Consider the following 12,871-nt stretch of genomic DNA (forward strand, 5'->3'; position numbering starts at 1 on the left):
GCTGTCTAGATTTGCCATGGCTTTTCTCCCCAGGAGCAAGCGTCTTTTAATTTCTTGGCTACAGTCCCCATCTGCAGTGATCTTGGAGCCCAGGAAAATAAAATCTGTCACTACCTCCATTTCTTCCCCATCTATTTGCCAGGAATTGAGAGGGCCGGATGCCATGATCTTGGTTTTCTTAATGTTAAGTTTCAACCCAACTTTTGCACTCTCCTTCACACGCAACAAGAGGCTCTTTAGTTCTTCACTTTTTGCCATTAGAGTGGTATCATCTGCATATCTTAGGTTGTTGATATTTCTCCTGGCAATCTTTTGATTCATCTAGCCCTGCCTTTCTCATGATGTGCTCTGCATATAGGTTAAATACGCAGGGCGACAGTATACAGCCTTGCCAGACTCCTTTCTCAATTTTGAACCAATCAGTGGTTCTGTGTCCAGTTCTCACTGTTGCTTCTTGACCTGCATATAGGTTTCTCAAGAGACAAATAAGATGGTCTGGTACTCCCATCTCTTTAAGAACTTGCCACAGTTTGTTGTGATCCACACAATGAAAGGCTTTAGCATAGTCAATGAAGCAGAAGTAGATGTTTTTCTGAAACTCCCTAGCTTTCTCCATGATCCAGCATATGTTGGCAATTTGATCTCTAGTTCCTCTGCCTCTTCGAAATCTTCCCTGTACTTCTGGTAGTTCTTGATCCACATACTGCTGGAGTCTAGTTTGTAGGATTTTAAGCATAACTTTACTAGCATGTGAAATGAGTGCAATGGTACGATAGTTTGAACATTCTTTGGCACTGCCTTTCTTTGGAATTGGAATGTAAACTGATCTTTTCCAATCCTGTGGCCATTGTTGAGTTTTCCAAATTTGCTGGCAAATTGAGTGTAGCACTTTTACTGCATCGTCTTTTGAATAGCTCAGCTGGAATACTGTCACCTCCACTAGCTTTGTTGTTGCTCAGCTGACTGTATAGAGCTTCTCTATCTTTGGCTGCAGAGCACAGAGTCAATCTGATTTCTGTGTTGACCGTCTGGTGATGTCCATGTGTACAGCCGTCTCTTGGGTTTTTGGAAAAGAGTGTTTGCTATCACCATAGTATTCTCTTGACAAAATTCTATCAGCCTGTGCCCTGCTTCATTTTGTAGTCCAAGGCCAAACTTGCCTGTTATTCTGGTTATCTTTTGGCTTCCTACTTTAGCATTCCAATCCCCCATGATGACAAGGACATCATTTTTTGGTGTTAGTTCTATAAGGTGCTGTAGGGCTTCATAGAACCAGTAAAATTCATCCTCTTCAGCACCGGTGGTTGGGGCATAGACTTGGAATGGTTTGCCTTGGATTTGAACAGATCATTCTGTCATTTTGGGGATTGTATCCCAGTTTTGCTTTTCCTACTCTTTTATTGACTATGAAGGATACTCCATTTTTTCTGAGGGATTCTTGCCCACAGTAGTATACCTGATGGTCATCTGAATTAAATTCACCCATTCCTGTCCATTTTAGTTCGCTGATTCCTATGATGTCGTTGTTCACTCTTGTCATCTCTTGTTTGACCACGTCCAGCTTTCCTTGATTCATGGATCTTACATTCCAGGTTCCTATGGAGAAAAAATCTTTACAGCATCGGACTTTCCTTTCACCACCAGACACATCCACAGCTGAGCGTCCTTTCGGCTTTGGCCCAGTCGCTTCATTCTTTCTGGCGCTACTAGTACTAGCCCTCTGCTCTTCCCCAGTAGCATATTGGACGCCTTCCGACCTGAGGGGCTCATCTTCCGGCGTCATATTGTTTTGCCTTTTGGTACTGTCCATAGGGTTTTCATGGCAAAGCTACTGGAGTGGGTTGCCATTTCCTTCTCCAGTGGATCACGTTTTGTCAGAACTCTCTGCTATGACCTTTCCATCTTGGGTGGCCCTGCACGGCATAGCTCATAGCTTCATTGAATTACGCAAGCCCCTTCGCCACGCCAAGGCAGTAATCCATGAAGGGGCAATATTATGTAGATATGCCTTATAAGACTATTTCATAGCTTCAAATGTAATAGGACATCTTTTATTCAAAGAGAGAGTGCTAAAGTTGGTGATATATTTATAATGAATCACGTTCCTTTCCATTTTCCAATAGAAAGTGTTAGTACATGAGCCATTCTCTTATTAAAATGAATGCTTAAAATGTTATCTGCAGCTTGTTCCATGAAGTTTTAATGGTTCAATGTTAATTTTACTTTCCCAGGTCTATTTCTTAACTACAAAAATAGATGTGTATAAGTGCCAATCTGCTCTTTATGCATTGGATGGAAGGAGAATTATCAGTCTGAAAGCAAGCCAGGTTTCAAATCTCTTTATCGTGGCCCCAAAAAAGTGGTACTGCCAAAAGGGGTTTAAGATAATGGCCACTTCTTTGCAACTTTAATAATCTATGATAATCATCTGAATAAATCTTTTTTCATCATGTCCAAAACTTGGTTTATTGTTCAAACTGGAATCTGATAGCAAGAAGTCTTGTGAACATCAAGTCAAATGGATAGAAAAGAAGTCAAGGAAGAAAATAATAAGTTTTTTATGGTACAACACAGCCTGCCAATGAGGCTTTTACTTGTTTTGCAAGTACAACAACGCCTGCAATAGATCATTGGATTAGGTATAACAAGTGTAGATATATCCTTTGCTAAAACGGCATAACTGATGATCATGGCAGGTGATTTGGCTTCCTTTTTTCTTGTTCATTTTGTAAACATGCTTCTATTTTGATATAAATATTTTGCAGACATACGTCATTAAGTCTACCCTTCTGGTCATGTATGTTCAAACAAGATAGTCTTTGAGAATTGGCTTGTTTATATTATAAGAGCAAATCTGATCACACATCCACTAAAGTGTCCACTTCCTCTTCCCATAGATTGGATGACTTTCTGCTCCTGCTTCATGCATCAGCAAAGATTGCATAACAAGTTGACATGTAGTATGGGGCACAATGTAGTTTGTTTTCCATAATAGTGCAAATATAAATTAAGAGCAAACCCCACTCCTTACTAGCACTGATGATGTTACTTAGTGTGGGTAATGAAACGTGCAAGAAAACAACCAAGCTCAGCACCAAGGTTCCTTCATTTCAACCATGAGCTACAAACATTATCAGTGCAAATTTGCCCATATGCATGCATCAACTCTGTTTGTATTCATGAGCTTCATAAATAGGAATAGACCTGTGGAAAGAGAAACACAGTTAACAAACTAATATCCTTAAGATATGCAGGACAGTAAGCATGGGCTCTGACTCTTCTGGCTAGGAATTCTAAAAGCATCTCTCCTGGACAGTGTGAGGCTGTGAGGATTGATCTCAGAAATTATCTGTTTATTTTTAAAACTTGCTTGCCTGAATCCAACTAGTGCGTGGGAACCTTACGGAGTTCATCAACGTGCACAAAACCTAAGAAAATTAAGATAACTAAAATATTATCTAAAATAATAATTACAGAATTTTAAAAGTGGTGTCACAATCTAATAAACCTGAAGACTCAATAAGAGCCCTGTTTTCTTTTGTTTCTTGAAAGCCATGATGATGGAGGTTATATATGCTTCAGAGGGCAAGCTGTTCCTAAGGAGGAGGGCTACTACTGAAGCTATTCTCCCCCAATGAATATGCATGAGACACAGGTAAGTCTGTGCATGTGTATATATTACTGCCCCCAACAAAAGGCAGAGCCAGGACAAAGCAAATCAATTAATTCAATTAAAAACTATTAATTGAAATTAAATAACTATAAAATAAGGCACCTTATTTATAAAATGATTTAATCTCTGCATAAGCCAACTGTTGTCTCATACAGAAAACACCCATGGAGAGAATTATATACACACATGCCCACACACTCCCATCTCTTCTTCCAGGAGAAATGGCCAAAAGGAACAAAAGATCAGAGCAGGGCAAGGTTGAGGAACAGTTGTATTTGGAAGAGAAGGGAAGGGAAAAGGAGGAACAAGACTGGATGAACATAAGCTAAGAAGAACAGCAGAGGGAAGGGAACAAAAGTGAGCCAAGCCTGTTTGATAATGCCAAGAAGGGCAATTCACCAAACAGCCATTCCCAACCAGCAATTAAACTCAGGCCAACCTGCAAGCACAGCCACTCTTTGAAACAGTGATGTTTGCAAGCCTTTGTTAATTCCTTTGTTTTTAAAAGCTTCCAGCTTTACCCGTGGATATAAGATACCTTCTCAATTCACAGATAATTATTTAGGGGAAAAACACTATCCAATAAATATGGAATTATTTTACTTGTTTTCAAAAAAGCCATGCCGCAAAGCGTTTGAGAACTGCCTAAGAGGCTAAGGGATTGCTCAAGATTGATCTAGGGATTTTTTTATCTTGGTTTTCCAAGAAAGGGGTAATGATAAAGAGTCTTAAGTCTATATCATCTGTTGTGCAGCATGCAGTCTCTCTTTTGCGATACGTAACTTGCTTTTTCATTTTTGCTTTAACTCCCATAAAGGATATGGCGATGAATTAGTTCAATGATGTCCTAAGTGTATGGTCAAGGGGGGGCAGAATAGTGTAATCAAAATTCTGCCAAAGTTATGTGACACATATAATAAACAGGCAGAGCTTCAATTGTAATGTCTGTTATTTTGAAGGGGCTTTTTTTTTTTACTATGCCCTATGGCAATCCCTGGATTAGTTTGTCTTGCAGCCAAAAATAAAGTAAGATTCGTAAGCAAGCACTAGTATGTCTTTATTTTTCAATTTATATAGCCGCCCATCTCACAAATCAAATGACTCTGGACTTAGCCTCCTCCTTTAGAAGGAATGTAGTTTAGTAGTGGATGGGTGTTTTGCATGGAGAAGATCCCAAGTCCAGTTTCCTAGTGAATTCCATGAAAAAAGTCACGCAGGTCTTTTCTTCATTCCTGGAGAGCCGGGTGCAAGGCTGATCAGAGAACTAACCTGGCCTGACATGGCTCTTTTTTTATAATCCTCCATCAAAACTGAGTGCAAGAGGCAGGTCTCCATTTTTAATACAAAATAGTGTTGTCTGCCCTGTAATAGCATTTTACCTAGAAGTTTATCCTTACAGTTTAGTTTACATTTGTTTGGGGTTTTTTGTGCCTTCAAATCAGATTATTATTATTATTATTATTATTATTATTATTATTATTCATTATTCATTATTATTATTATTGACTACCTGGACTAGTCCATGCAGTTTCCTTAGATTTTGAGAAGTGGCTTGCTATTGCCTATTCCCTAAGGATAAGAGTGAGTAGACTGGTCCAGGATCACTTGGCTGGCTTCATACCTAATGCAGGATGAATTCAGAGTCTCCTGGTTTCTAGCCTGATGTCTTAACCACTACACCAAACTGACTCTCTTTTAGTTACTCACCAGATGCTTCAGAGAATTCTTCTAAAACTGAGCTAAAAGCAACAATGCTGCTCTCATCCAAAACTTTGCATGGCCAGTTCACCAAAGGTAATCAGTATTCAAAAGCATTTCTCAACCTCAGCCTTGTTTCACAGGGTGTCCTGTGAAAGGATTGGACTGCAGCTTCCAGATTGGCCAGCTGATTGGTCTGGAGAAGGAGGTGACCTCCCAACTCACTTGGAAGGCACATGGTTGGAGAGGGTTGCTTTTCCCTGAAGGACTGCCTGATTTAAATCTCCCTTTAGATCAGGGCTCTTCAAACCTGGCCCTTTTATGATTTGTGGACTTCAACTCCCAGAATTCCTCAGCCAGTGTGCCTGACTGAGGAATTCTTGGAGTTGAAGTCCACAAGTCATAAAAGGGCCAAGTTTGAAGACCCCTCCTTTAGATAATGAAGATTGATAGGGAGGGAGGGTGGATCAAGAGCCTTGGTGGAGCAGTGGGCTAATGCCTCCTTAAGTAACACCAGCTGCCTGCAATTAGTGCAGGTTCGCATCCCACCAGGCCAAGGTTGACTCAGCCTTCCATCCTTCCGAGGTAGGTAAAATGAGGACCCAGATTGTTGGGGCAATTAAGCTGACTTTGTAATAATGCCACTTGTGGGGGCTGAAAGCCCTAATAAGCAGGCATATACATAGAATGAAGGCTACTGCTAAGCTTGTAAGCCGCCCTGAGTCTTCGGAGAAGGGCGGGATATAAATGGAATTAAAATAAAAAAAATAAAAAAAATCTTTAAAACTGATGAGCAGGTATAAATGTCCCCTTATCAGAAATGGCAAAATGAATATCCAAAATGGATCCATTATTTTCACTGCCACTTGATTTCAACAAGAGTTCTACTATTTAAAAATATATATCGTATTCTCTGAGCAGGGAGTGATTTTTGTAAGCCTGATACCAGATTATCCCCTTAGTTGTCTAAGTACCCCAAACACTTCAGCTCACAGAAGGTATTTAACCCCTTAAAGGAGGAGATCTCTATATCTCTATAAATGCACCTCCCACTTACTAAGAGGACATTGTTTTATATATTATATATTTATAAAATGATTCAAATTCAAATACATTTATTTATTTAATTCAGAAAGCTGTCCAACTTCATGAAAACTCTGGGTGGTGAATAACATAAAACGGTAAAAACCAAATACCAAAAAAAAGAATTGTTGTTGTTGTTGTTGTTGTTGTTAGTTGCGAAGTCGTGTCCGACCCATCGCGACCCTATGGACAATGTTCCTCCAGGCTTTCCTGTCCTCTACCATCTTCTGGAGTCCATTTAAGCTCACGCCTACTGCTTCAATGACTCCATCCAGCCACCTCATTCTCTGTCGTCCCCTTCTTCTATTGCCCTCAACCTTTCCCAGCATTAGGCTCTTCTCCAGTGAGTCCTTCCTTCTCATTAGGTGGCCACAGTATTTGAGTTTCAACTTCAGGATCTAGCCTTCTAAAGAGCAGTCAGGGTTGATCTCCTCTATGACTGACCAATTTGAACGCCTTGCAGTCCAAGGGACTCGCAGGAATCTTCTCCAGCACCATAGTTCAAAGGCTTCAATTCTTTGGCGCTCAGCCTTTCTTATGGTCCAACTTTCACTGCCATACATTGCAACTGGGAAGACCATAGCCTTGACTATACGCACTTTTGTTGACAGGGTGATGTCTCTGCTTTTTAGTGTGCTGTCTAGATTTGCCATGGCTTTCCTCCCCAGGAGCAAGCGTCTTTTAATTTCTTGACTACAGTCCCCATCTGCAGTGATCTTGGAGCCCAGGAAAATCTAAAGGGATATATCTTCAACTTAGCATACAAAATCCTTGCCCTCCACCCTAAGCCAGAGTCATAGGAAATAACCAGATTTTAAAGGACCTTCTAAAGGACATTTTTGAAATTGGGGCAATATACATCTCAAATATTGCATTTTTTTTTTGGAACCTTGATCACATAAGGCAGTGACCAGGGGACGGACATGTGTGTCTGCTGAGAGAGATAGTACCATTCTCTCTCATATTCTAAATGTACTTTCCCAGAAGACCCATTGATTAATGTAGTGTCTCCGTTCAAGAGCTTACAGCATAATTTAGCATTTGGCTGCCCTTCTGATAAACTTGGGAGCAGAGCCACTTTCTATTTTCTGCAATGAAGAACTATAGAGGGTTGTCATTTAATAAGAATGCATATAATCTGAGCGATCTTTGAACAAGACCTGGTTTGGGGTGATGGACAGCAGAAGTATGGCTATAATTTGAAGGCTTAAAAAAAGAAAAGAAAAGAATGTATCCTGCAAGAATGAAAAAGATCAAGCAGGAGGGGTGAAACTGTTGAAGGCCTTGGCACAAAAGCCCTGCTGCTTATTTATGAGAAAAAGTGAGTTATCTTCCTGAAACTGTTTTTCTGGAAAATAAATCCACAAGTTTTGGAGGGACACAGATTTAATGAAATACCCACATGACTGACTCTTCCCCCTTCCCTTCAGTAACGGCTAATTCCTTGTTGCTGAGTAATGAGTAGCTATTATTATAAACTGGCTGAGTCCCCCTTTTAAAAATCTTTCTTTACTCTTGGCCAACAAATGTCCATTGCTAACTTATTTGCTAGAGTTTCATCCTTCCTTTCTGCCTTTCAAGCTGACAGTGCTCCATCTTACCTTTTCTCTTCTCAGAACTGTGAGTTAGGTTGAGTGATTGGGCCAAAATTACCAAGTGAGCTGCCATGAGTGAGGATGGATTGAATCCTCGGCCAATTCAATCAGACTGGATTTCAAGTAAACGTCTGGGTGGTTCCTTAATATTTTCATCTTATGTTCAGCTTATCCGACAGTTCAAAGGTATCTTCACTTCTGGGTACAGTGTTAGCCTAGAGAGGGGGACAGAAAAAAAAGAGTAAAACAACTCTTTCCCAAACTTTTTGGGGAATTTCAGACTCTTAGTCAAGCTTTCCTCACCGATTCCTGGTCTGTCCTCTCCAAATAAAATCCTTTTCACCGGCCAGGCTGCTCTGCACTGCTCCTTTTCTGATCCTGCTGGCTGCTGAGTTGCAGATTTCACCTTCCAGGATTCTGTCTTCTGATACACAGTATCTTTGGTGTGCAGCACAACCACAATACCAACCTCCTCATTGTCTAGCAAATTTTCCTCTTATATACTTTCTCCAAAAACCAGATGTGCCTACTTACAAATGCCTTAATTAGATAAGCTTCTCAGTGTGTAAGTAATATTTTGCATGGAATTGGCACCCAAACAAAGCTTCCTTAACCTCAAGACCAATTTGCAAAACTTGTACGCATCACAGCATCTCACCCTGCCATACAAATATGCAAAAATAAAAGGTTGGTGCTGAAGATACTGCCCATCAAAATCCTGTTAAGCCGTACATACAGTAGATCTGCAAGGTGGATATGGGAAGCAGTCCCAGAAGAGAAATGGCTTGGTAGTGGGAGCCTCACAATTCACCTTAGCCAAACCTGGTAAATCTTCTGACAACAGCAGGGTTTAGTTGCCTGGGTCATCCAGGCAACACTTGAAGAACCTCTTGCTGAGTGGTGCCACTCTCAAGGAAGCCCCACTCACTCTTGCATCCCAGGCTGGAGCCTGCTTCTGAGATGATACCTAGCTCTCCAAGGAAGCACAGTGGGAAGATGGGTCTTGGCCAGGGAAGACAGACCAGGAGGCTGGGTCTGCCTAAGAAGAGGAGGGCTTGGTCTGGCTGCAATCTGCAAGGGTCTGTCGGCCAAGTGAGGAGTGGGAAAGACTGTAGAACCAGGCAGGCAAGCAGATAGACAAACTCTCTTTACTAAGCAAGAGTAATGAGGAAGGAAGGCCTCTGCCAGACAAAGAGAATGAAAACGGCAAACTGGAACAAAAGACCAAAGGAAAGAAAATTCTCTCACAAGAAATCCTTACATTAAATGAACTAATGACAGAACATGGAAAATTACATGAGTATAACAGGACACACACACACCAACCCACCTCCCAAGTTTTAAAATATGTTTTGTATGTGCATAGGCTTGTTGTGTGAAGAATAAAGACAAAAGTTGCCAGCATTTCCAAAACAACTTGACCAAGTAGAACTTAAATCCAAATGGCAATTTTGAATGTTGCACTGACAGGTGAACAGACTCTCAATCCTATAATAAAATAAACTTTTCAGCCATCAGTAGCTTTAACCGTCAAAAGACCTCCAAATATTTGTCTTTTCTCCCTTCTCCCTCTGACTTAATTTCCTCTCTATATTATTGGCAGACTTGGTAAAAAAGAAAAATCATTTCCTTTCCTGTCACTTATGGCTATATTTTGTTTCATTACAAGTCTGAAAGCAGACTTGTAAGGGAAAGTGTCAGATTATCCCATACTTGGAATTTTCCATGCCTGATACAAAATCCCTTTGAGTCAAAACAGGTGCTGTGTTAGTGACCTCCTTGTATCACAAGCAACTAGAGAAATCAGGTGGAACCTTATTTGTTTTGCAGAACAGCCTTCCATAGCCTGGTGCCTCAAATGTATTGAATTCCTGCTCCCATCATCCCCAGTCATTATAGCTCAGCATTTTTCAGTCTTGGCACCTTTAAGATGTGTGGACTTCAACCAAGCTGGGGAATTTTGGAATTGAAGTCCACACTTTTTAAAGTTGCCAGGTGGAAAAACATTGGCATAGCTAATAACCCCATGATGGCTAAGGAGAACTAATTGAGCCACATAATGGTAAATGTACTATATGTGTACTAGGTAAAGGTAAAGGTTCCCCCGCACATGCGTGCTAGTCGTTTCCAACTCTAGGGGCCGGTGCTCATCTCCGTTTCAAAGCCGAAGAGCCAGCGCTTGTCCGAGGACGTCTCCGTGGTCATGTGGCCGGCATGACTAGACGCCAAAGGCGCATGGAACGCTGTTACCTTCCCACCGTAGTGGTCCCTATTTTTCTACTTGCATTTTTACGTGCTTTCGAACTGCTAGGTGGGCAGAAGCTGGGACGAGTAACAGGCGCTCACTCTGCTACGCGGCACTCGGGATTCGACCCGCCAAACTGCCGACCTTCCGATCGACAAGCTCAGCGTCCTAACCCACTGAGCCACCGCATCCCATTTATATGGGTACTACTTGGCCATAAAAATGCAGCAAAGGGCCCAATGAATACTTGATATGTCTCTCAGATATTCCTGGTCTAGTTGTAAAACCCACTTCTAAATAAAAACTAAAGGTCAACTTCAAAGAAAGCTTAGTTACCTTTAATCACTGAAACATAATAATCAGAACTTGCACAGTGGATTTCTTAAACACATTACAGGAACTAATTTCCTCTAGATTTATTGGGCCAGTGATGAGAAATGAAAATTTTGCACTAAATTTCTTCTGATCCACACATATTTTACCCAGCCCTGTAAATATATCTATACAAGAACACAGGATTCAAAATAGCCTTCCATATATAGACCTACTATACACTAGACTAGAAATATAGCAGTTCTCAGCTTACAACCACAATTGAGCCCAAACTTTCTGTTGCTAAGCAAGACAGCTGTTAAGTAAGTTTTGCCCCATTTTATGACCTTTCTTGCCAAAGTTGTTAAGTAATTATTAAGTTAGTTACACAGTTAAGTGAATCTGGCTTCCCAATTGACTTTGCTTGTCAGAAGGTTGCAAAAGATGATCACATGACCCTAGGACACTACAACCAACAGAAATATGAATCGGTTGCCAAGCATCCGATCACATGACCATGAGGACGTTGCAACAATAGTTAAATGTGAAAAAACGGTCATATCACTTTTTTCAGTGCCATTGTAACTTTGAACAGTCACTAAACAAATGATTGCAAGCAAGGAGTATGTCAACGCTGCTAACATCGAATGTTATTGCTTGACAAGAGATGAAGAAGTAGCTATTTCATATGTTAAACTTGTGTATTGCTTTAAGACTTGTGTATTGCTTTAATTTAAGGTTAGGAGGGGGGATGAGTAGGATTGCATCTTTCAAGGCCATCTCTCTCTAAGAAGATAAGGCCTTGGCGGCTTTTCTAATGGAAGGGAAACTGATTCTTTAAATTAATTGGAGAATATGATTAATGACAAAATTAGAAAGGTGGAGAATTGTGTTTTAATATATTGTGCAAGGGGCGGAGATTTCAGATTCCAGCTTCCTTCGAGCAAGCATTTGCCAGTGTATTAGGCTAATAAAGGACTTTTAAGGTAAACAATGCCTCAGAGTCACTTGAAAAGCCCATAGGCCGGAAACTTGACAGACTACTAATGTCGTGATGTATGAAGAGCAAAATTGGAATAACTTCACATTGAAATTCTACAGTAGTTTCAACTTTTCAGCTGAGCTGAGCATCCTACAACAAAGACCTAAATATATGTTGTATTACTAATGTGATTACCATAAAGTCATATTTTTTATTAAATAATAAATTGTTTATGTCAACAGCTCTATAAACAATAACACCCCACAGATTAAGCCAATACATTTTAATGTCTTTTAAAGCAAGGACATTACATCAATATACTGCATTCACATGATTTGTATTTTCCATAGTGTCTCATAATATGATTTAGATGGTTGTGATTTTTTTCAGTATGTTAGTGACTTTATAAAGTAATAATGGAAACAACCATTTGTCTCTTTTCATTTTAGTGCCTTCAAGTGATGCGTTAATTTTTCCACTGATGTGTTATCAAGGTCATTCTCAGATGCCCTTTCTACAGATTTCCAATATTTTTGGATTTCTAATCTCCCAGTCATCAATAAATAAATGAATACATTAGTGGTGCCTTGCTTTTCAGATTTCTATTCTTACCAGAAAATAACAGCCAGAGACTTAGATATGTTTATTTTTTCTATTTTTGATACGTAATAGTACAATTTCCTAAAACACCATATCCAAACATTTAATGACTCTTAGAGGTAACTAGAACATACATAAAGTATTTTTGCCTTGGCAATCCTTCCAACATGTATTTGAATTGGTTTTCATAGGTTTAAAATTTTCATTGAAGTGATATGTCAAGAGTGTAAAATGTAAATGCCATTTGGACTAAGTGTTGAGAAGAGCCCTAGGGTTTTTTCCCATATTTGTCTCAATCCTAGTATTTCTCTCTCAAAATTGAATTCCTGTATCTTTTTCAAAGATTTTGTATTTCTAATTTTTGAAAGTTAAAGATTGGCCCACATGATGAATTATGATTGGTATAGTAATACATGGGGAAAAGTAGTTTAACCTGCTACTCCTAATCCATAATCTAAATGAAACAATTGCCATAACTTTTGATTGCACAATGAATAAAATAAACCAATGTTCCCTGAAGGCTGCTGTTTAATTTCAAATCCCTTTGTGACTGTTAGTCACATGGCTAACAAACATTTATAAAAAAGAACATATTCTTTAGAGCACAGACATTTTATCAGCACTATCTGAAAATAAAAGTTAAGCATTTTTCCCACAGTATTGTAAACTACTTTATTCTACTT

General features: G+C 39.8%; 1 protein-coding gene across 2 annotated transcripts in view; it reads left to right on the plus strand.

Moving 5' to 3' along the window:
- SOCS5 (suppressor of cytokine signaling 5) overlaps positions 1-12,141 on the plus strand; it is a 41,084-nt gene extending 28,943 nt beyond the window's left edge. The window contains exons 2-5 of one of the 2 annotated variants that reach the window (XR_014493446.1): positions 3,553-3,655; positions 5,373-5,467; positions 8,071-8,235; positions 12,038-12,141. Coding sequence is in view for 1 of the 2 variants with exons in the window: in XM_083370810.1 (XP_083226936.1) it covers positions 3,553-3,558 (6 nt within the window). In the remaining variant the exon portion in view is untranslated. Of the gene's footprint in view, positions 1-3,552; positions 4,717-5,372; positions 5,468-8,070; positions 8,236-12,037 lie in introns of those variants that run through there. The other variant, XM_083370810.1, reaches the window with a different exon arrangement.
- The last annotated feature ends 730 nt before the right edge of the window (positions 12,142-12,871 follow it).

Source organism: Vipera ursinii (assembly GCF_947247035.1).
Source record: "Vipera ursinii genome assembly, chromosome: 1".
NCBI classification, from domain to species: domain Eukaryota; kingdom Metazoa; phylum Chordata; class Lepidosauria; order Squamata; family Viperidae; genus Vipera; species Vipera ursinii.